This window comes from Echinops telfairi, unplaced genomic scaffold (genome assembly GCF_000313985.2).
Source record: "Echinops telfairi isolate 266 unplaced genomic scaffold, ASM31398v2 ScPeMD7_9;HRSCAF=40, whole genome shotgun sequence".
Lineage (NCBI taxonomy): Eukaryota > Metazoa > Chordata > Mammalia > Afrosoricida > Tenrecidae > Echinops > Echinops telfairi.
In genome coordinates, this window is record NW_022103906.1 from 48,328,827 (window position 1) to 48,352,741 (window position 23,915).

Consider the following 23,915-nt stretch of genomic DNA (forward strand, 5'->3'; position numbering starts at 1 on the left):
GCCTGATACGTGGTCCCTTCTACACCGCGTGGTCACACAGGCTGGTGTGCTTCTTCCATGTGGGCTTTGATGCTTCAGAGCTAGATAGCTGCTTGTTTTCCTGCAAGCCTTTAAGACCCCAGATGCCATATCTTTTGATAGCTGGGCATCTTCTTCTTCACCACATTTTCTTATGCACACATTTGTCTTCAGCAATCATGTTGGGAAGGTGTGCATCATGGAATGCCAATTTAATAGAACAATGTGTTCTTGCGTTGAATAAGTACTTGAGTGGAGGTCCAATGTCCATCTGCTGCCTTAATACTAAACCTATAAATATATGCACGTAGATCTATTTCCCCACCATCATATATAAATATATTTACATATGTACATGCCTGTATTTAGACCTCTATAAATGCCCTTTACCTCCTGGTTCTTTCCTCAATTTCCTTTTACTTTCCTCTTGTCCCACTATCATGCTCAGCCTTCATTTGGGTTTCAGTAATATCTATCAGTTACATTGCCCTTGCTGAATCCCTACCAGGCCTCTCACACCCTCCTTGCCACTAGTTTTGGATCACTTGTGCTCCCTTGTCCCTGGGTTGGTCAACACCACCTCCATTCCCCAGCCTCTCCCTCTCCCATGTCCGCTCGAATCATCGGTCCCATTGTTTTCTCCTCCAGACTATTCATCCAGCCTATCTTATCTAGATAGATCAGCAGAGATAATAATATTCACAAAAAAAAACAAGGCGTAGCATGACAATGGCAGAAGAGAACACAGTGATGACAACAAAAAAGAAAACCAATGACCAAGAAATGAATAAATTAATTTTTAAAAAAGAAAGAAAAAGCTGTAATTAGATCAAGGTCTGAGTTTTGACCTCTAGTCATGTCCTCCAGCTGAGTCCAATGGGGTGCCATGCTCTGTCCCCAAAGTCTATCCTTTGCATTCCCTCAGGATCTCCCTGATCTGCTTCCCTCATTGCTCTGTCGCATGCCCTTAATGTTTTGCCTAGGTGTGGTGGGGTCAGACCAGGCCAATCCCAACAGTGTTTCCCCCCATAGGGCCATGGGTCAGCAAGGGATATCGTGTCTCATAGTGGAATCAGCCATCTGGTCCACTCTGTTCATTGGCTGTTCAGAGCAGGGATATTGTCCTCCAAGCGTGGTGGGTCAGGATGTGCTCCACTCTCTCGTCCTCCCCATTCATTTGCTCCTGTGTGCTCTGATCAGACATGTCCCTCTCCCCGAGCTTCAGCTTCAGTAAATTCTTCTGGGGGGAGAGCCAGTTGTCCATGTATCTGGGATTGCGGCCGAGCCCTCAGGCCCCTCCAACATTTCTTCAATTTGCTTTAGCTATTCTATGATCAATGGTTTACTATACTGGTAGTGAAAAATTCAAGAGGAATGGGTCACATTCATTATCAGAAAGAACATTCCAAGATCAATCTCATTTACAGTGCTATGTGTGATAGAACAATACATGCAAAACATACAAGGAAATCTATTTAATACAACTAATATTTATGCATCAACTACCAAAGTTAGAGATGAAGAATTTGTAGCGTTTAATCAACTTTTTCAGTCTGAAATTGATCAAACATGTCATCAACATTCACTGCTATTAATTAGTGATTGGAATGGAAACGTTAAAAACAAAGAGGAAGAAACAGTAGTTGGAAAATATGGCCTAGGTTATAGAAAAAAGCTGGAGATCCCATGACAGATTTTTGTAAGACCAATGACTTTTTCATTGCCAATACATTTTTTTTCCCAAGCACATAAATGACCGAAGAAGAGTTGCTGTATTTGAGTTGTGGTGGTGAAGACTATACAAAGTTACATAGACTGTTAAAGGAAAGACTGTCCTGCAAGAAGTATGGCCAGAGGGCTCCTTAGAGGTAAGTGTCACGAGAGTTTACCTTACATACTTTGGACATGTTGTCAAGAGTGAAGGACAATCAGTATGTTAAGTAAAGCAGAGGGGCAGCAGAAAAAGAGGAAGGCCCCCAAGGAGTTGAATTGACACTGTGGCTGCAGCAATGGCCTCAAACATAAGAACTATGCGAATATGGCACAGGACTGGGCAGTGTTTCAATACATAAGATTGGAGTGGGCCAGAACCGACTTGATGGCACTTAGCAGCAAATTGTCACAAGACAGGTTCTTCCCCACACAAAATACCCAAGAATAAAATTGCCTACATTTGTCGGAAAAGAACAGGGAGAAGCTTAGTATCAGCAGCCTAACAAGGCCAGGGGCCATGCGGTGAATTATTCAACCTTCCATTTGGAACCAAGAGCTTTTCAGGACTCCTTCAATTCTAATAAGCTTTGGTTTCAAATATTTGCTTATCTCCCATAAGTGAGATCATATATTTCTTCCTTGGGAAGTGGCTTTTTACCCTCAGCACAATGTCTTCAAGGGACATCCATGCTGTGGCCTTCTACAGGATTTCATTTCTCTTTCTGGCTGACGCTGATTCCATTGTATGCATACATCACCTTCTGTTTATCTATTCCTCCATTGACAGGCATCTCCTGGTTTTGATTATTATGAAAAGTGTTTCAATAAATGTACAAAATGTGAATTTTCTGTCAAAAATTTGTTTACATTCCTTTAACTTCTAGGTGTCTATCTGGGGTTGTGATTATTGTAGCATAGGACAATTCTAAGTACAATTTTTGGAGATCAGTCAAACTAGTTTTTACAGTACCTGTACCATTGTGTACTTATACCAGCAATGCATGATCGTGTCAATTTCTTCATAACTTCACAATATCTGTTTTTATTTTCTATCATTGACATTCTATGGGAGGGCAAGGTTGGATCTCATTGTATCTTTGATTTGCAATCTTCTACTTGTTAATGAGGAGTATGGTGGCACAGTGGTTTAAGTAACCTAGTGGTTGGTGGTTCCAAGCCACTAGGCATTATAAAGGAGAACATTATGCTAATCTGATTCCATGGACATTTATAGCTTAGAAACTCTTATTTGGCTGTTCTGGTCTTTAGTGCCACTTTGAGTCTGAAATGACTCAATGGCAATTAGCTTTTTTTTGGTCTTAAATGGCCTTAAGTTTTCTTGTGCTTCTTGGCCATTTGAATTTTCTCTTTGATAAAATTACTGTTCAGTCTTTTGGCCATAATTTAATTGTTTAAAACAATTAAAGAACAATTATATTTTTGTTGTTCATGCACTATATTTAACATGTAATATTGTAACATTAAAATATATTGTATTTCTGGTCTTTTTATATTTTTACATTTTCAAATGTATTATTTACTTGGAGAATGCTTGTATTTATTTTTAATACCTCAACTATGCACAGCCAATCTACACAGAGGAGAGTGCTTTTATAACACTGCTTTTATTGAATAGGTATTCTCTGATCCCTAACCAGAGAGACAGGATCGAGAGCTGAGCAAGTTAGCCAGCAACATTGTCAATTTCCTCATCTCTTAATTTAAAATAGTGCAGTTTTCTTGTGGAATGATTATGGGAATTATGAGAGGTAAGTATGTGGCAAAGTAGTATTATGAAATATTAATAGAACTTCATCTGTGCTTGTACTTATTGTCTTTTCCTCACTCAGTAATTAATTGGTATTTTTTGCCACAAATTGTAGAGAAGAAGTTAAAGGTATTTTTACTTGGTCCTATGTGACATGAAACTCCAGGAAATGAGAAGAGAACTGGATTGATGGGGGTTTATAGTTTCTGATATCCAACAGAAAAGAATTTAAACTTGTAAATTAAGACTTACAGATATAAAATTGCTGCCTAAGGCATATAGCTTTGATAAATATTATTGTTTATTTTTTATATATCACATGATGTTTAATAAATATTTGCAATCAATAGAAGTTTTTATAAAAAACAAAGGAATTTTGTTGTAAAGCTATAAGAGGGGGTATCCTCCCCAAAAAACTGATGCTCATTTATGTTTTTTATGTGAAGGGGATAGTGCATTTGGAGTTCGTTCCACCAGGTTAGACTATTCAGAGGTAGATTGCAGAAAGGCAGATGGGGGAATGATTTTGCCATCATGACAATGCACCTGCTCATGCAGCCATCTCAGTGCACCAGTTTTTGGCAAAAAACAGCAGGTATTTCTTGCCCCACGCACCTGACTCATCTGACTTTGCTTGTGCAACTCCTTTTTCTTTCCATAAATAAAGAGGGACATGAAAGGATAGCAATTTGATGACATAGAGGATGTGAAGAAAAAAACGTGGGAGGTGCTGTCCGCCATCCAAACAGATGGATTTCAAAAATGTTTCCAAGAATAGAATCATAGATTTGAGAAATGCACTAAGTTTAATGGAGCGTACTTTGAAGGTGATAAAGCTGTTTTGTAAAAAGAATTGAAAAACAGCATTGGAAAAAAATCTGGTTGGCGGGGGTGGTGTGGTATGGGGAGTAGCCCTTATTATGTACTGAAATAAATGCTCAGGATAAAGAAAAATTATGCTAGATAAATGATCAAATCTTCAGAAAAGAATGGACATTATCAGAAATATTTATTATCTAGGAAACTATAGAGTCTAAATTTTCTTTTAATTAAAAGAATCAATGAAAAAATCTGAACAAAACTTTACAGTGGATGACCAGTGATTATAGCAAAAGACAAATGTTAAACTCCACACTTCTTTACCTCTTTTATTTCAAAGCACTTTTGCTTTCCTGATTTTTATATATCAACTAAAACCAAATTGACTGTCTTTGAGTCTATACCAACTCACAGTGACCCTATAGGATAGGGTAGAACTATTCCTGTGAGTTTCCAAGACTTTAAGGCTTTATGGGAGTAGAAAGGCTTGTCTTTCTCCAACATCTCAGGCTCGTGGTTTCGAACTGCAGACCTTGTGGATTGCTCTTCAATGTGTAACCACCATTCCATTAGGACTCTTTCTATATAACAGGTTTGTAAAAAAATTGTTTTTAAAGTGTTATGCTACTATCAAGTTGATAAAGGGTGGTATCTGTCTCTGGAAGAATTCTCAACATTGTATAGAAAGGGGAATTCAAATGCTTTCAAATCAAGGTGCAACATGAAATATATAAACTGTTCAGCAGAACTGAAAAATTTATGATTTGTTTTGTCCTGGCTGAGTATTTAACACAATTCTGGAGACATGGTATGCATTGTTTAATTAATTTTACTTTCATTGACAGAATGAATGGATAATTGAACAAAGAAGTATTTTAAGGAAATAATAATAATGTAAACTGTGACTCATATCTATATGAAATATTACTGATTTACCCTATCAGGAAATTTTGTGATTTCTTCCACTGTAACTAATATTGACTTTTCCCCCTTTGGCTTTGTATCTGTCTTGGATGAAGTACATCCGGAATGGTCCTTAGAGGTAAAGATGGCAAGACTTTATCTTACACAATTTGGACATATTGTCAAAATAGACTGGTCCCCAAGAAGGGCATCATGCTTGGTAAAGTGGAGGGGCAGTGAAGAAGAGGAAGGTCCTCAGTGAGATGGATGGATACAGTGGCTGCAACGATGGGCTCAGCTATAGAACAACCATGAGGATGGCATAGGACACTACAGAGTTTCACTCTGTTGTGCATCGGGTTTCTGTGCATCAGCACTGACTTGATTGTACCTACCAACAATTCAGGATGAAATCTTCACTACTAAAATATATGACGCCTTTTCCAATTAAAGCTTTCCAAATGTTGGAAACTACAAACCTTAAGATTTCAGTTTTTTCAATCAATCAGATTGACGGGAAGAAACATAGACAAAGTGGAGATGCAAATCCGACCTGTAAGATAATTGGACACAGAAGGGCCACACAGAAGAGATGATATATCCAGGGTGCAGTATAGAGCTGATGAAACATAAATATCCTCTAGTTCTTTAATATTTCCTTCCCTTACTATTATGGTCTTAGTTTCACCTCACTCCCCTTACTATTATGGTCTTAGATCTCTTGTGAGATCTACTTATGTTCATTTGTATAAGTAAGGTCATTCGATGCATGGAATCCAAGATAGATAAACTTTTCAGAAATTGTAATGCAAATAAGATTCTCTGTGAGTATGGGAAAAGGGGGGGCAGGTTGGGGGAAGGAGAAACAGATAGCAATGATGACTGCATAACTCCCTCAAGGGGAACGAATAACAGAATTGTAGGTGAGTGGATACATAGGATGGTGTCAGATATGGCATATATATGTGTGTTTGTGTGTGTGTGTATATATGTGTGTATATATATATATACACACACACACACACACACACACACACACACACGCACCCTATATACTTGTGTATAAGCCGAGTTTTTCAGCACATTTTAAAATGCAGTTTTTGTCCTTGGCTGATATTCAGGTTGGCTTATACTTGAGTATATACGAAATATATATATATACATACGAAATATATATATACTGTATGTATGTATGTATGTATATATATATAATTTCCTGGGGTGTGAAAGGAAGGGGTAAAGGGGAGCTGATATCAAAGAGTTCAGGAAGTGTTAAAAAATTTTTTTTCTAATGATGGTGGCAGCAATTGTACAATTATGCTTGATCTAATTGAATTATGGATTGTTATAATACCTGAAAAATTTCAGTTTTTAATAGTATTCTTAAAAGAAAAGAATTATAACAATATGGCAATTACATTATTAAATAACAATTTGTTTTACTGATTCTAAGTGCAGATTTTTAAAAATTACTCATAACAATTAATGGCACTTCGATGCAAATAACCTTTACATTTGAACATTGGAAATGGATTTCATCACTTTGTACCCTAGAGTACAAATACTATTTTTAATGGCAATATTTTGCCTACATATTAATCTAGGAAATGAAAAAATAAGAATAATCATAGTTTGATTAGTCCACAAAACACTGTTTTGTAATTTAGATAAAAAACACTTGTGTTATAGTGGCCAAACTGTTTTCTGAGCTGGCTGATAAATTTGGCTTAGTACAATATTTAGAAAATTGTTGGAGATAATTAGACAGTTTTTCAGGAAGAGGGAATACATACTGATGAGAAGTTTCATTCATCTTTACATGTAACATCAATTGTAATACTAGCAAATAAATGTTGGGCCTTTTAGATGATTGTTCCTTAAGCACAATAATATGTTCTAAATGAAACTAAAGTGAATCTATATAGGTAGGCTTTAAATGTACATGGAAAGTAGCGCTGATCTTAGCATATATTAAGTACTCATCAAACATTCATTGAATAAATGATGAAAAATCACTGCCTTTTAAATACAAAGTTACTATCTTATCTATACTCTATGACTTCTGTTTTGAAATAATCCTTCTTAAACATTTTCCTTTCCACAATGATAAAACCAAAACCAACACTGTTACTTACTCCCCCAAATTACCATGGCCAACTGATCTCACTTGTTGATGAGACTGAGTTGCTGACTGAAAGTACTTCTTATTGCTCTGAGAAGATAATTGTCAGCAAGGCTTGTGAAGAGCCTTTCAGACACTCAGCATTCCATCTTCCATACAGAAATGAATAATTGAGAAGCCCCATCATTACTGTGCTTCGCTTTTGACCCCGTTTGGGGACTGAGGTCACTAACACTCATGGTAGGGTTGCCAACCTGCTTCCTAGACTCCCTGATAATTTGGCTCAGCACAGTCTTTGAATACCCGAAGACTAATTAGGAGATTTTAAAAGAGAGAATATACACTAATTATATTTTAGCTTATATTCACATATATGGATACTGAGACATGTCTGCAAGATAAATAGCAGTTGGTTATATTCTTCTTTTGCTAATAGACTTTTCAGAGGAACAATTGTAAAATGAGTGTGTTATTTCTAATAGTAGGGAACTAAAAAATATTTCTTTCAGAATGTTGTGGTTTTTCTAACTTTTTATTGAATCAACTACTTAGCTCCTGAGATATAAAAGGGCAGGTCAAAAGAGACATGGAGTTCCTGCTCTCTACCCGTGTGTTGGTAACAGATTATCAGCTGATGCCACCTGGTCCTTATTTTACATCCAATCCGTTCACTGCCCTGTTATTCGGTTTTGCTAAATGTCAGTAATGCAAACTAACAAATGCCTGTCAAACAATATTATGTGTGTGATATAGCAATGGCTACTATAGAAATGAGGATAAATGGAACTATTGAAGCCCATTCTTAAGCAACTAACAATTTTGGTAGGAAATTAAAAAAACAAACAGAAAACCACAAAAATTCCCGAATTACTAGCTAAGAAAGAACTTTTAATCAAGACTACAGCAATGTTTTCCATGCTACCTCGTGGGGTATATAATTACTATTTTGTTTTTACTAAAAAGAAAAAAATCTGCAATCACATGAAAAAAGCCAACCTCTCCTGATTTTTCATTTGTTTAAGTCTGTATTACTCAGCTAGTCAGCAACCAAAGTCTTTGGCAAATGTGATCCTAGAACTACAAAGGTTTGAAAGTCTTACTATGGTAAAACTACGCTTTCCTTTTTTTTTTTGCATTACATTTTTATTGACTTTATTTTTATGCTTCCATTTGAGTTTTGGCTTTTTTTTGCCCCTATGTGCCTATGCACCAAATAGGACATTCTGAACATGGAGCTTTTTTAGCATAAAATATTTTCACTTATGATTTTATTATGTTTAATTATTTAATCAGATTGATACTTTAAACAACTTTAAAGGTGTTTTCTAATGTAGGATTTCTAGTTGTGCTTTCAAACTACCATCACAAATGAATTTTGAAAAGCAATGGACATATCATAAATTAATCATTTAAACTATGCTTAGCCTCCGCCATCTTAACTCTTGTATATTAAATTGGGAGCACCAATGGGACAGAAAAGGGCCCTGATGGTCCAATGGGTTAAGCACTGGCCTGAAACTGAACACCGGCAGTTCTAACACAATAGCTGCTTGGCTGGAGAAAGATGGGGCTATCTACTGCCATAAAGATTTACAGCCCCGGAAACTTGATGGAGCAATACTTCTCTGTCCTGTAGGGTCACTATGAGTCACAATTGGCTTGATGGCATTGAGTCTTAGTTTTATGAGACTGCTAACAGCAATTTTAATATTTCAGTGTATAGCACTGAAATGAAAGGTATCAATGACTCCACTCATTACACCCGGGAGGAGAAGAAAGGATCTATCTCTACATCAACCCAACGCCAATTTCCATAAGGCAGAGATGAGACAAACCTCCACCTTTCAACTTTCTTTCCCCTATTCTGACACCAACAAGTCCTCCTACAGCACTTTGCATATCTGCTAGGTTTGATAATGCATTCAGCGGCCACATAGAACTCACAAGAAACTCTCATCATATGAGTCAGCATTATCTTGATGGCAGTGAGTTAAAAAAAATTTATTAGGGAAGTTAACAGGTTATCACAAGTCAGGATCATAAAACAGTAAATACACAATCCCACTGATGTGGGATTGTGTGCTTGGCCCACATCAGTGCCTCTCCTCAGCCAGTAGCCAAATCTCTCTCTTTTTCTGGCCCTCAGCTTCTCAGCCATGCAGTCCCTTGCTTACTGCCTCTGTGGACCAGGAAGCCTGCCTGCCATTCCACCACACTCTTGCAGTCTCAAGTTTCAGAGTCACCACACCCTTGCTCAGCCTCGCTATGTCCTATGGCATCTTTTCTCAACTTGCGGGTTGCAACCCTTTTGGGGGTCAAACGACCCTTTCACAGGAGTTGCTTAAGATCATCTGAAAACAGATATTTCCGTTGGTTTTAGGAATCAAGACACCGCTCTTCTATCTGTCTCTAGGTGGTCCGCCCACATGCAGATATGCCCACATATGAGTACCCAGTGTGAAGATTGTTACTCATGCTACACCATGCTTCAAGACAAAATTTCATTTATTTGTCATTAGAAATAAATATTTCACAACATATAATTACATAATATTTTTGCGATGAATCACTATGCTTTAATTATGTTCAATTTGTAACAATGAAAACACATCCTACATATCAGATATTTACATTACGATGCATAACAGTAGCAAAGTTCCAATTTTCAAGTAGCAAAGAAAACAATGGTTTTATGGTTGGGGTCACCACAACATGAGGAGCTGTAGGAAAGGTGGTGGCATGAGGAAGGTTGAGAACCACTGAACTATGGTCTCAAGGCTGTAGCCTCTGGTGCTGCTGGTCTCAGCCTCTGCCCCTCTGGCCAGATCTGGAATGCGCTCCGCTGGTGATTCTTCCTTTGCAGTGGTCCTCACATTCTCTTTTCATACTTCTGCGGTGCCTCATTCTCACAGCCAGGGAAATGGTAAAACTGACCAAGACCTGAGTTAGAGTCTTCTACATCTTATTGCATGATCTCATCCAATCATTTGATGAGAGTTATAGAAAAAGGCACAGGAGAGCATAGTTAGAAATTTCATTTCACTAAAGGCACCAATTGCCAAGATTATCCTTTTAGAATTCTCTATAATGATGTCTTCTCACAATTCTTTTAAGTAGAAAGAATTTTTCTTTTACAAATAACACTATTCTAGAAAGTAGGCTTATTGTATGGAAAATATTAGCTTGAAGAGTCATTCATAGGACAATTAAGCTCATCCCTCTGATTACTACTGACATTACCTGGTTTCGGTATTTCCTCTATATAACACTCAATGACCTGTGATAGCTTTCTTCTGATCGCCTCTTTCCCAGTCTACAATGCCTACACAAGTAATACATTTCATTATGTGTGTCAAATACTTATGCATCCTCTGTCTTTGTCAGTTTTCCTCTCAACTTCCTCTTTACAGACCTTTCCTTTTTCTTTTATGCAATCTCCCGTTTTGATATATTTCATTTTATATAAAGTTTATATAAATCTTCATGACTAATTTTTCTGTATTCAGATTAGCAGGGCTTTCTTTCTTGGTGCTATGGTACAAATGACCAGATTGTGATAAGAGTTGTATAAATGATTAGAAATAAAATGATTAGAAAACAAACAAACAAACAAAAACAAATGACCAACCATTAGATGAATAGTGGAGTCGAAACCATTTTCTATTCTCAACTCTCTGGTCATTGTCTCTGCAGGTGTTCTGTTAGGAACTACTGTTCTAGTTAAAATAGACGGACTGCTCTCTGGTCTGCACTAGCCTCACAATTGTTGCTTGTGACAATTGCTGAAACCAATATGTCTATTTATCTCATTGAGAGTGTTCCTCGTTTTCACAGATTCTCTGCTTTCCTTTTTCAGGGGCTGTTTCCTCCTGATAACCTGTCCAATGTACTTGAGATGAGATCTCATCACCCTCACTTCTAAAGAGCGATTTCTAAAGAGCGCTTCCTCCAAGATGGTTCTTCTGGCAATGCAGGGTCCTTTCAATATTTTTTGCCAAGAACATAATTCAAATGCGTCATTTTTTCTCTGCTCTTTGTTATTAATTGTTCAGCTTTCATATTCATATGAGGCAATTGAAAGTAACAGAGTGAGGTCAAGTACTCCTTAGATATACTTAGATGACTTGTGGTAGAGTGACATTTCCTCCTATGGCTCTTCTATCCAAGTCTCTGTAAAGCCTACGGAATATTGGGTGTGAGTATGCAAATAGGGCATGTGTAGCCATGAGAGAGGGGATTGATCCATTTTTATTGTTGCCTCCATAGCTATAATGATGAGCCATCTTTATAGCAGCAGAAGCAGAAGAGAGAAACCCCAATGACCTTGGAAGAGCCCGTTCAAGCCCTCTCTCTGAAGTGGTGGAAGCTGTTTAGACCAGTTGCACCCTAGACTGTGCCATGGAGACTCAGAGGAACAGTGCTAAGTCTATGGAACCATGGGACAGGGTGACAGGCAGGCTGACTTCCTGGCCCACACAGGCAGAGGGCAAGAGTTCGCACGGCTGAGACACTAACAGAGGAGAGTTTGGGAACTAGGGAGTGACTTGGCTGCTGGTCGAAGAGACCAATGACTAGTTGCTGATCCTGAGTTGCAATGACCTATTAACTTCCCTAATAAACCCCTAAAGTGTGAGTCCTGTCTGCGTAGCCATTGCAATGATTTCTTGAACCCAGCCTAGATGAAGACTGTTGTGAGAGGAACAGTTGTGTAGGAAGAGGTAACAAAGGATGGAGTATGTCTGACTCTTGCCGTGTGGCTACGGAAAAGCTAGAGGAGGTCACGTACATCCCCCTCCATTGCCATTCGCCACAGTACTCAACGTGGCATGTTTTCTCTGTAAGATTTTAAAGAGGACTTTTGGTGCAAATTTTCCCCATGCAATGTGTTCTTTAATTTCTCAAGTATTGCTTATCAGATCATTGATCGTAGATCAAAGTAAAATGAAACTTGACAACATCAATCTTTCTCTGTTTATAATGAGGTAATTTATGTACCAGGTGTGAGAATTTTTGTTTTCTTTATATTGAGCTGCAGTCCAGATGCAGAGTGGTAGCTTTGAACATCAGCAGTGAGGGCCTCAGGTTCTGTTCATTCATAGCAATTGAGGTTGAGTCACCTACATAGCACAGGCTGTTAATTTTATTTTTCAAATCCTGGTGGTTTATTTTTCTTCATAGGCATATAATCCAGTTTTTAAGATTATTTGTCAAGTGTGTAGATTGAATAAGTGTGCTGAAAGGATACAACCCTGACACACATCATTCCTGATTAAAAACCTTGCAGCATTTCCTTGTTTTGTCCAAACTGTCCATCTGCTTCTCTGTCTCTATCCACAGTTTCCACAAATGTTCTAATTTTCACAATATAATCCACACAGTCAAATACCTTTGCATTGTGAATAAAACACTGGTAAATATCTTTCTGGTATTCTCTGCTTTGAGCAAAAATACATATACCATCAGTAATGATTGTTGATAGTCCGGTACCAGTGGAGGTGGGGGGGGGGGGCATTAGGAATAGCCTGGCCTGCCCTTACTAGACTGAGACGACTATGAGCCATCTCCTCGGTATCAGGAGGAACCATCAACACACCACCCTACCTCAGAATTTCACGGATGGAGATGGCTTAAGTCCCTGCAGCTGCAACTCCTGACCCCTCCCTCATGATCAGCTTAAAAACTTGCTCTCCACCACTGATAGGCATGACTTCTCTGCCCCCACTGGGGCCCGTGAACCTAGTCCAGGAGCTCAGGCCTCCTGTCTCTCTCTCTGCTCTCCCCTCCCTCCCCGGCCGCGCGAATTCACTGAGTCCTTGCTGAGCCCGTGAATCTCCGCCGGGAGCGCAGCATAAACTTCTCCTTTGCCTTCACTCTGGACTGGCCTCAGTTAATATTTGCAGCAAGCCTACTATTGGACGCCAAAAACCAGGGAGGAGTGAGCCCCCTCTTATCTGCCCAGTGCATTTTTGGGGCGCCCTCCCCTTCCGCTCGCCTCAGGGGTCCTCAGCCATGCTCTGGTGTCTATTTCTGGTGACGCCCCGCCGGCCCGGCCCCTCTGTCCATCAGAGATAGCCCTTGGTTTTCCCGTCCGACCCAGCGTGGCAGTGGAGGTGCCCGTGTCAACCATCTGGTCCATAGCCAAGGGTAAACGATTGGGATGCTGGTCCTTTAGTCTTGACTTGTGATCTCCGGAGATTAGCGTGGGTAATCAATGTTCTAAAATTGAATCCCGGACACCTCTAGGGTGCCTCCTGGCCACACTCACTAAACCCGGGCTGATGCCGGACATTCATCCAAAGCGCCTCATCTTTTTTTCCACGGTCGAGTGGCCCCAGTACAATTTGGACAATGGTCTAAATGGCCCAAACACGGGACTTTTGATTTCAGTATTTTAACTGATCTAAGTAACTTCTGCCAAAGGACTGAGAAATGGCCTGAGGTTCCCTATGCCCAGGCCTTTTTTTCTGCACTCTGTATTTCCTGTCCCCCTTCCCAGGTTCTTTTAGCCTGGGAAAATCCCCCTTCTCTTCCCAGCCAACTGGACCAACCTGACCAGCCTGAGCACCTTGCCTCCCTCCCCTTCTACTCTCCCCCGTCCTTATCTGGCCATCCACACCCTTCTTCCCCTTCCACTGCCCGTTTTCTTGTCCTCAATTTAAAGGATGCCGTTTTTACCCCCACCCCCTGACCCAACTAGTCAGCATTCCTTTGCCTTCATGTGTAACCCCTCCTTAGACAGTTCTAAGGTCAACACAGCCCAGATCCTTAACTTCTTAGCTTCTAAAGGTTAGAGTTTCTCCCTCCAAGACACAATGATCTGGTACCACCATTATCTATTTAGGCCTGTGCCTCATCCCCACCACTGGGGTTCAACTTTGGATAGATGCCAGGTTGTAAGGGACCTCCAACCTCTGACTTCGGCTAACCAAATCGTTTCCTTTCTTGGCTTGGTGGGAATTTTCAGACAATGGGTCCCCACATTCTCCCTTATAGCTAAACATTATACAATGCAGCAAAGACAACTCCCGGTGGACCTTTGGACTCCCCAGGGGTGGTCACAGCAGCCTTTAATAAGCTCTAGGAAATGCTTTTACAATCCCCACTACTGTGTTTACCAAACCCTGACAAACCCTTTTTTCTTTTCACTAACGAAAAGCAGGGCATGACAATCGGGGTCCTCATCCAGCCTCTGGGACCCACCTACTCTCTGATAGGGTATTTATCCAAACAGCTGTATGCACGGTCTGGGGTAGAACCTGTGTCTCCGTTCCCTGGCAGCCACAGCGCCCGTACCAAGGAAGCCCTTAAAATCACCTTGGGATAACCCCTTCAGACCTTCTCTCACACAGGCTCCAGGACTTATTGTTGCGTCATTTCCTCCTCTCACTCCCTCGGGGCAGGACGCAGGAAATCTATTTGCTCTTTCTTGAAAATCCTGATTTAGGCCTTCACCAGTCCACCTCGCTTAATACAGCCACTGTCTCCTGCCAAAAAAGGGCTGCCTTCTTGCCCATAATGGTGGGTCTTAACTTAGCCTCTTCAGTCATGGCATCAGGTTTCGCCAGTGGGGCTTTAAAAGGCCACAGCATGATCCAGGCCCAGCACTTTGAGGAGACGCTCCAGCTGGCTACAGAATCCACCTTAGTCTCTCTAGCTTCCCTACAGTGACAGCTCACTTCCCTAGCACAGGTAGGCCTCCAGAACCAAAAGGCCTTAGATCCCCTAACTGCAGGAAAGGGAAGCACCCGCTTGTACCTAAGGGAAGAGGGCTGCTATTATGCTAATTAATCAGGGCTGTTAGAACAAAGCATAGAAACCCTCACCGAATTGGCTGAAGATCTTAAAATCTGCAGGGGAGACAATGCTCACCACTCTCTATGTCCCCAAACCTCGTTTTAACCTGGATCCTTCCTTTAACTGGGCCACTTGCAATTATATGTTTCTTGTTACTAATAGCTCTCTGTTTCTTCAGAACTAATAGCTCAAATTTCTTCAGAATAGGATAAGAGACATGACCAACTTAACTGCCAACCAGCTTCTTTTACACCCTTACAGCCCCCTGCCTACTGAACTTGACCCAGCATGCTCTGGCTTTTAATCCTCCGTTGCCCCTGTCCAGCAGGAAGCAGCAAGGAAGACTCGCATTGCCCCATTATCATCAAAATCCAGTATGTTAGGTCAGGTACCGGTTAGGGGTGGGGGTTGAGGGGCCATTAGGAGCAGTGTAACCTGCTCTTATTGGGCTGAGATGGCTAGTTTCAAAAGGGCTCCAGGACAATGAGCCATCTCCTTGGTATCAGACAGAATGATCAAGATACCATTCTGCCTTGCAATTTTGCAGATGGAGCCAGTTTAAGCCCCTGCAGCTCTAGCTCCAGCCTCCCTCCTTTCTTGTTTACCCTCCTGACCAGCTTAAAAACTTGGTCTTCAACACAGATAGGTGTAACCTCTTGATCCCCCAGCTGGGGGCTTAGGTGCCTCGCCCAGAGCTCAGGGCTCCCATCTCTTTCTCTGCTCTCCCGCCCCTCCTAGGCAGCAGACTTCACTAACTCATTGCTGGAGTCCATGAATCTCACTCTAGAGCACAGAATAAACTTTGTCCCTCTGGCCTGGCCTCAGTTTATCTTTCCAGTGAGCCTAATAATGATATCACTCATTCCACATCCTTTTCTGAATCCAACTTGAAGTTCTTGATGTTCCCTATTTATGTACTACTGCAACTATTTTTGACTTGTGTATGCTATTAATGATATTGTTTAACACATTTTCTTATTCTGTCGAATCACCTTGTTGGAATAGGCACAAATATAGATAGCTTCCAGTGGTTGGCAAGGTGTATCTGTCTTCCAAGTTTCTTGGCATAAATGGGAAGGCACTTGCATCACTGCATTTTGTTAAACATATCAGTGGTACTCCCATCAATTCCTGGATATTTGTTTCTGGCAATGTTTTCAGGGTAGTTTGGATTTCTTCCTTTAGTAACGTTGGTTCTTGATCATGTGCTGCCCCCTGAAATAGTTCAATAGCAGCCAATTTTTGGTACTGAATTTTACATTCCTTCTATTATCTTTTGATGTTTCTTGCATTGTTTAAATAGTTTTCACATAGAATTTTTCAATATTGCAATTATAGGCTTGACTTTTTTTAATCAGGATTTTCAGTTTGAGAAATGTCAAGCAAATTCTTCTACTCAATTTTCTAGTTGGCTTCCTGACTCCTCATCTTTGAATTTTTCATAATACATTAGTTTGAAATCTTCTGTTCAATTTCTTAATTTCATCATTTCTTCTATATTCTTTAAGTACAGTACATTCAGGAGCAAGTTTCAGAGTTTCTTCTGATACCCACCTTGGTCTTTTATTCCTTTCCTTTTGTTTAATGACATTTTGCTTTCTCCATGGTTCCTCTCTTTGCTGCCATCCCATACCTCACATAATCTGGGGTTATTAGTGCTCAATATATTTTAGAGATGGTCCCTGAATTCAGTTGAGACATATTCGAACTCACACTTTTGCTTTCATTGACTTATTTAAAAAATGTTCAGCTTCAATTTTAACTTGCACATGAGCAATTGATGTGTGTGTGTGTGTGTGTGTGTGTTTGCTTTTGGCTAAGGATCTTATTCTGTTGATGAAATTGACCTTCTCCATCCTTTCTTTTCTATAAATGTACTTGATTTGATTTCTATGTATTCCATCTGGTGAGCCCCATGTATTTCGTTGCCAATTGTATTGCAAAAAGTACTGGCACTGAGTAAGTCACTGGTTGCAAAATTCTATCAAGTGATCTCCAGCATGTCTATGACCAAGGCCACATTTTTCCCAATACTGATTAATCTTTATTTCCAATTTTTGTATTTCCAAAATCTGTAATAATCTAAACCTCTTGACTGCATATGTGATTAATTTCAGGATGTAGAGGTAAGTAAAAGTACTTAGTTTCTTCATCTGTGACATACATGGTTGATGTGTAAATGTGAAGAATGGCCATATTAACTGGTCTTCCTTGCAGGTGTATAAAACTATTATCCTATCAGCAACATTGTTGTCCTTCAGGATATATCTTGAAATGTTCTTTTTTAATGATAAAAGGAATGACTGACACTCCTCCTCAATTTGTTATTTACAATATGATTGATTCAAAATGGTCAGCACCAGTTAATTTCAGTTCAGTAATGACTAGGATGTTGATCTTCATGATTTACTTTTCACCTTGAAAGTTTCTAATTTTTCTTGCTTCATACAGCTTACAGTCCATGTTCTGGTTACTCATGGATGCTTGCAGCTATTTCTTATCATTTTCAGTTGAGCTGCATGAGCAAATGAAGTCCCCTAAATTTTACTCTGTGCACATCAGTTTGACTTTACTTTGAGGAAGCATTTTCCTTGCTCAGTCATATTTTGAGTGCCTTCTAATCTTACAGTAATACTTCAGAAATGGGTTCCACTGGCCTATGGACGGTCAATTGCAAAGTCCTTTTCCTAATCTGGTTTTTCTTTGGAGTGCTCCACTGAACATGTCCACCTACGTGACCCTGCTGATATTTTAAATTAGTGTAATATAGTTACCAGTATTACAGCAGCACAGCAGCCACCACGGTTAAGGCAACCTGACAGAAAAGTGGTGGATTATATGAATATTAGAGTTCTGAAAATTCTAGAGAAGTTTTGTACATTGGTTGACATTCCTTGCCTTCAATGTCATTCCTGGTTACTTACCATGTAGCTAGAGAATGCGATTTGTTCAGACATTTATGTGGCCCATTTTCTTTTCCAGTTCTTTATATATTAAGAGCAATAAGTTGAAACAATGAAAAATTTCCAGAACCAATATTTACCTGAGGTCTTGGGAAGGTTCTGCCCTGATGTGGGGTGTCTCCACAGAGTGTCTGAACACTGCTCCCTCTGTGCCTGAGGAAAGCATGAATATAGCAGTCAGCATAAGTCAGTAAACACTGACCTTCATATCTATTTTTCTATATTACATTTTCATACCAAATGGAAAAACTGGTGAAAACAGTACACACACATAGTCTAATTACTCATTTACTGTCTGTAAATGGCAGAGTATTGAAAAGCTCATGATCAATTTAAATGACATCTGTTGACACAATGAAAGCAACCATGGGCTCAGACACAGCCACGGTTGTGGGAATGGCTCAGGACCAGGCAGTATTTCGTCCTGTTTTAGGTAGAGGACCTTGAATGTTTTAGGTAGAGGACCTGTGAATCAGAACTGCCTCAAGGCCACCTAGTAATATTCATAATACATGAACCATTCCTATGGTTATGTTATTGATAGAAGTCACATTCAGGAAGAGTTTTTTCACCCTCTGTTCAAAGAATAAGGACTTATCTCCATGCGAGGCCTTTTCTCTCGGTGAATTTAAAGAAAGGCCATGTCACAAAACTTAGTGTTGACTTTCTACAAGCCAAAGGGAATGAATGAAATTGTGGATGGAACACTCTGAGGTTTTATATTATGAATTATTTTCAGATGTGGATTGTGGGACCTTTATCCTCTCATACATACCTTCCGCCTTTGATTATACAAACGATGGAAACTATGTCACATTATTTTTAGCTCCCTGGAGTTAAGAATCTTTCTTAAAAAGCCTGCTTTAACAAAATAATAATAATTTATAAATTATCAAGGATTCATGGGGCGGGGGTGTTGGGAAGGAGGGGAAAAATGAGGAGCTGATACCAAGGGCCCAAGCAGAAAGCAAATGTTTTGAGAATGATGATGGCAACAAATGTACAAATGTGCTGGACACAATGGATGGATATATGGATTGTGATAAGAGTTTTATGAGTCCTCAATAAAATGATTCCAAAAAAACCTCTGCTTTAGTTAATTTCCTATGAGTAATTGATTACATATGGGAATCATGGTTACTTGAAGATACCCTGCAGTTTTCCTCAGACAACCAAATGATACTTTGGCTAAATGTTCATTGAATGACCCTATTTAACTTCTAAATACCCAGAACTGTCCCACATTTAACTGATCAAATAAAGTACATCTTCTTTTAAAACATGAATTGCCAAAAGTCCTTTTATTCTTTCTTAAGATTATGGAGACAAAATATCTCTCACACACTCACTCACATTCTTGTTCTATGTTTTGTTATTTTCCACAAATATTTTTGATATTTAATTTGGAATAAACATTAATTCCTTTTGGTCTTATTCCTTTCAGATGTCTAATGGTATGAAACTCATATCTACACCATCAATGGCTCCTACATTCGCTTATTGTCCTTGAAAAATACAAAAGCTACAATTATAAAATGAATTTTATTGTGAATAACCTTATAAAATGAACAGCCATATTATTTTAATAATCAATAAATAAAACACCATTAAGAAATTAGGTCTAACATTAAGATTCCTTAAAAACAATTGGTTGCATAGGGGAAAGTATTAGAATAAAATACTTACATTTAATAAAATATTTAATAAAATAGCCATACAGACCTGAATCTTCAATTGTAGAGAAAGATATTTTTCAAAGAATGCAAAATAGTTTCACCTATAGTATCAGCTTTGAGGGAAAATTTATTAATTTTGGCCTGTAGTAATTTCACGAGATTACATATAGATTTACATTTATAAACTAGTTAATATTAGTTTTGCTTTTTAAAAAATTGTTTTACTTTTACTAGGTTGTAATAATATATATATAGTTAACTACTTGTCTCTTAGCCAAGAGGTTGAAGATTTTGACCCACCCAGAGGCACCTCAGAATATAGGCCTGTCAATTAGTCTACAAAAGGTTAACAGTATTGAAAACCCTATGGAAAAATAATTCTGATTTACATATGTGTGTGAATACTTATATATAATTAATTTTTCTAAAGAAAAAATTAAGGCATATAATACTTATTTTCTAAGTGACTTTTTAAAAACCCATTTTGAGCAATTATTTCTATAGAGGTCTTATTGTTACCGAGATGAGTCTTTAAAAGGAAATAACACCTTTAAGTAAAACTTGTTTTGTTATTTAGGTGAAGATAGTATTTTAAAGAATATTCCAATGTACAAATTTTCATATTTCAATGAGATACTTCTTTGACATTTAAAAGACAACCCGATTTCCAGAAAGGATACATGTGCAAATTCAAATTTCAAATCCCTTTAGTTTATGAGTGTGGAAACTTCTCAGACAAGGTGACACACTATAAAAAACTAACACTACAAATAATTGCACACTTAATAATTTAACAGAAAATATATTAGCAATGTTGAAAAGCAAAATATCACCTGATGTTTTACTATGCAGTACTGTTTACTTTTGAGTGAAATTCTGATTCTATATTTCAATATAGAAATAATATTTTAAAAAGATTCTTTGGAAAATAAATATAATTATTCCACAAAAATCTAAATTGAATAGTATGTATAACAATATAAATACCTAACTGCAGACCTTATTTATTTTTTTGTCTAGGTTTCAGAAAAATAGGGACCCATTCATGATAAAACAACAAATAAAAACACATATGACAGCTTAAAGAATCCAGATTGGAAACATAAAAAACACATGAGCTAGTCTTGCACTCTCATTGTATAAAAAAATTTAAACATAAACATATTTTTAATGATTTGGGAATGGTAACAAATATTAGATGGTTAGTAAAGTCTCTATATTTAGTAAATAAAATATAGGGAGTTGTGTATATTTACAATTTTAGATAAATGCCTTTTTCTTTCTGTATGGAATATATACAGGGCACACAATTATGGTGGAGCATTATTTGTTGTTTATCTTAAATTCAAAATTAACTGGGCATGTGCATTTTATCTGGCCCATCTGATCAACAGTCATCAATTATTTGGTAAAAAGCACAGACCTGATTTATTCTCATATGGGGAAAAGTTAGAATGTGTGTCATGAACTCTTACATTTTATAGAAACCATAGGAGCCATGCTAGTGTATGTGTTGGTCTGTGAGCTGTAATTCAAAACTACAAGCAGCTCCTTGGGAGAAAGATTGGGCATTCTACTCCCATAAGCAGTTACATTCTTGGAGACTCCCAGGAGGTAGCTAGGAGTCAGCCTTGACTTATGACAGTGAGTGATTTTAGAGTTATAAAAACCATAAAAGCCCTCATGGCACTGTGGGCTTGATGCTGGGCTGCTGATTGAAAGGTCAGCATTTCAAACCTTGGAGTGGGAAAGATGAGTCTGTATGTTCCAGTCAACATTTACAGATTCAGAAACCTAAGGAGTAGCTCTGTGCTTGGCATATATGTTTACTATGAATCTGGATCCACTCAACAACAGTGGATTTTTTGGGGTACAGAAACCATGGAATCCTAAAAAGAATGTTTAAGATGTTAGTAGTTTGTGATAGCTAAGGTTTTATGTCAAATTGACTGGGTCATGTTTCTCAGTAGTTTGACATTTAAGCACAGTAATTTTCTTGGGGAGTGTGGCCTAATTAAGTAACCCCAAAACCCTGAACCCTACAGAAAAACCTGCTCTTTTTTCCCGTGGATCAAAGTTACATCATTTTTTAAAAAAATTATCTTAATGGAGGCTCGTACAATTCTTATCACAATCCATACATACATCCATTATGTCAAGCACATATGTACATTTGTTACCCTCATCATTCTCAAAACATTTGCCTTCTACTTTATCCTTAATATAAGCTGCTCATCTTCCCCCCTACCTCATGAAACCTTCATAATTCATAAATTATAATTGTTTTGTCATAAGTTACACTGTCCGATATCAGGTACCAAGCATCAAAAAACAAAAATTCACATCATTGTAAAGGTGAGTGAGTGCAGAGTAGATACTCAAAGCCCATCAGCAGGCAACTGGACACCCCGAAAGGTTGTGGGGAGGAGATGAGCCAATCAGGGTGCAGGGTAGCAACGATGAAACATATAACTTTCCTCTAGCTCTTAAATGCTTCCTGCCCCCCACTATCATGATCCCAATTCTACCTTACAAATCTGGCTAGACCAGAGGATGTACATTGGTACAGATAGCAACTGGAAACACAGGGAATCCAGGGCAGATGACTCCTTCAGGACCAGTGGTGAGAGTGGTGATGCCTGGAGGGTGGAGGGAATGTGGGGTAGAAAGGGGGAACCAATTACATGAATTTACTATTAGCCTCCTTAATGGGGGATGGACAGCAGAGCTACATCTAGCAAAGCTACATGAACTTTGGTTCTTTGGACTTGAGCCAGTGGCCTGCAATATTACTTGATGAACTTAGATTCATTTGCCATTATAGCCAGAAGCCTGCCATAGGCTCAGTAGATCGTGGATCCATCAGCCCCTCTACCTGTATGAGTCTGGAGTCTCTGGCCTGGCATCTGACTTGGAACTTACCTCCTCTAAACTTGTGTGAGCCATTTTCTTGTTATAAACCTCTCTGTGTATAAGTGTCCCTGTTAACTATTTTTGCTGCGCTAGAGAATCTAGCTTAAGCCATTAGGTACAAGCGTAATTCTAGAGAAATGAAATTGAAATGATGGAGTGTATCATTTTTTCTCAAGACGAATTAGTTCTAAAGTAATGGATAACTGCCTTTGTTAACACCAATAACTCGGCCTCCATTAGTGAAATTCACAATGCTAATCCAAAGGGTGAGGTAGCAATATTAATACACAAAATATCACCATGAATAGCTCAAATATTGGTGATAAGTGAAGCTTTAGGTGATAAGGTTTTCTATTTTTCTGAAATTGTGTCAGGATGAGAAGTATAGGAAAGTTGGTTGGTTGGCATTATTTACAATAGATTAAAAAAAGAGCTGAGCTCAGGGCTTCAAAGTCACAGGCCAAGCACTACTCAAAAGATCCCAGTTTCTATTTGTGCCAGAAAGAAAATCCTAATTCTTGTGGTAACAAAGCTGATTTTGTGAAAACCAAATTCAGAGTTATATCACATGAGTGACTGAATTACAATGCTAACTGAATCCCCAAACTCAGGGGTGTCTAAAGTTAAAGTCAGGGCATTGATTGAGAATAAATGAGATCCTGAAACTTGGGATAGAGACACATAAATAGATTATCAGGAAGATGGGGCCACAGGCTTCTTAAAATCAACTGTAAAATCACTCCTGCCAAAAACACTGCATCCCCTATTTGAAAAGATTAGTCCATCATTGTCTTCCAATCCAATTTTGGCAAAACCATTGCATTTTCCTCTCATTTTTGATGAGATAAACCCAATTGTGCTTGCCCTGCTGATTAGGGCATTATCTGAGGCACCTAGGGCATTTTCTGAAGCATCAACTGAGGCAGATGTCATAAAGCTCTCCCAGAAAACACCTTCACTATCCATTAGTGCTTTTAGATCTATAATTAGACTTATTTTCCAGGGATCTCCAAAAGGTGAAATACACAGGGTTACACAGAAAGAGGTGTGCTTAACTCCTAAGAAACTGCTAGAGTTGTCTGAGACGTACAAACAGAAACCTGAAGAATGTGCATGGGAATGGTGATTACGGGCTTGAGATAGCATTGCAGGGAATATAAAGTTGGATCTGAGTTTGTTTATATGGGCCCACTAAGCCCACATTCTTCACTGAGTGTTTAAGCTTT

At 38.7% G+C, this 23,915-nt stretch overlaps 1 protein-coding gene across 1 annotated transcript in view; it reads right to left on the reverse strand.

Moving 5' to 3' along the window:
- The window catches only part of SGCZ (sarcoglycan zeta), a 444,274-nt gene that overhangs the window by 11,813 nt on the left and 408,546 nt on the right, over positions 1-23,915 (reverse strand). Inside the window, exon 5 of the mRNA XM_004696179.2 lies at positions 18,181-18,253. Coding sequence (XP_004696236.1) covers positions 18,181-18,253 — 73 coding nt within the window. The remainder of the gene's footprint in view (positions 1-18,180; positions 18,254-23,915) is intronic.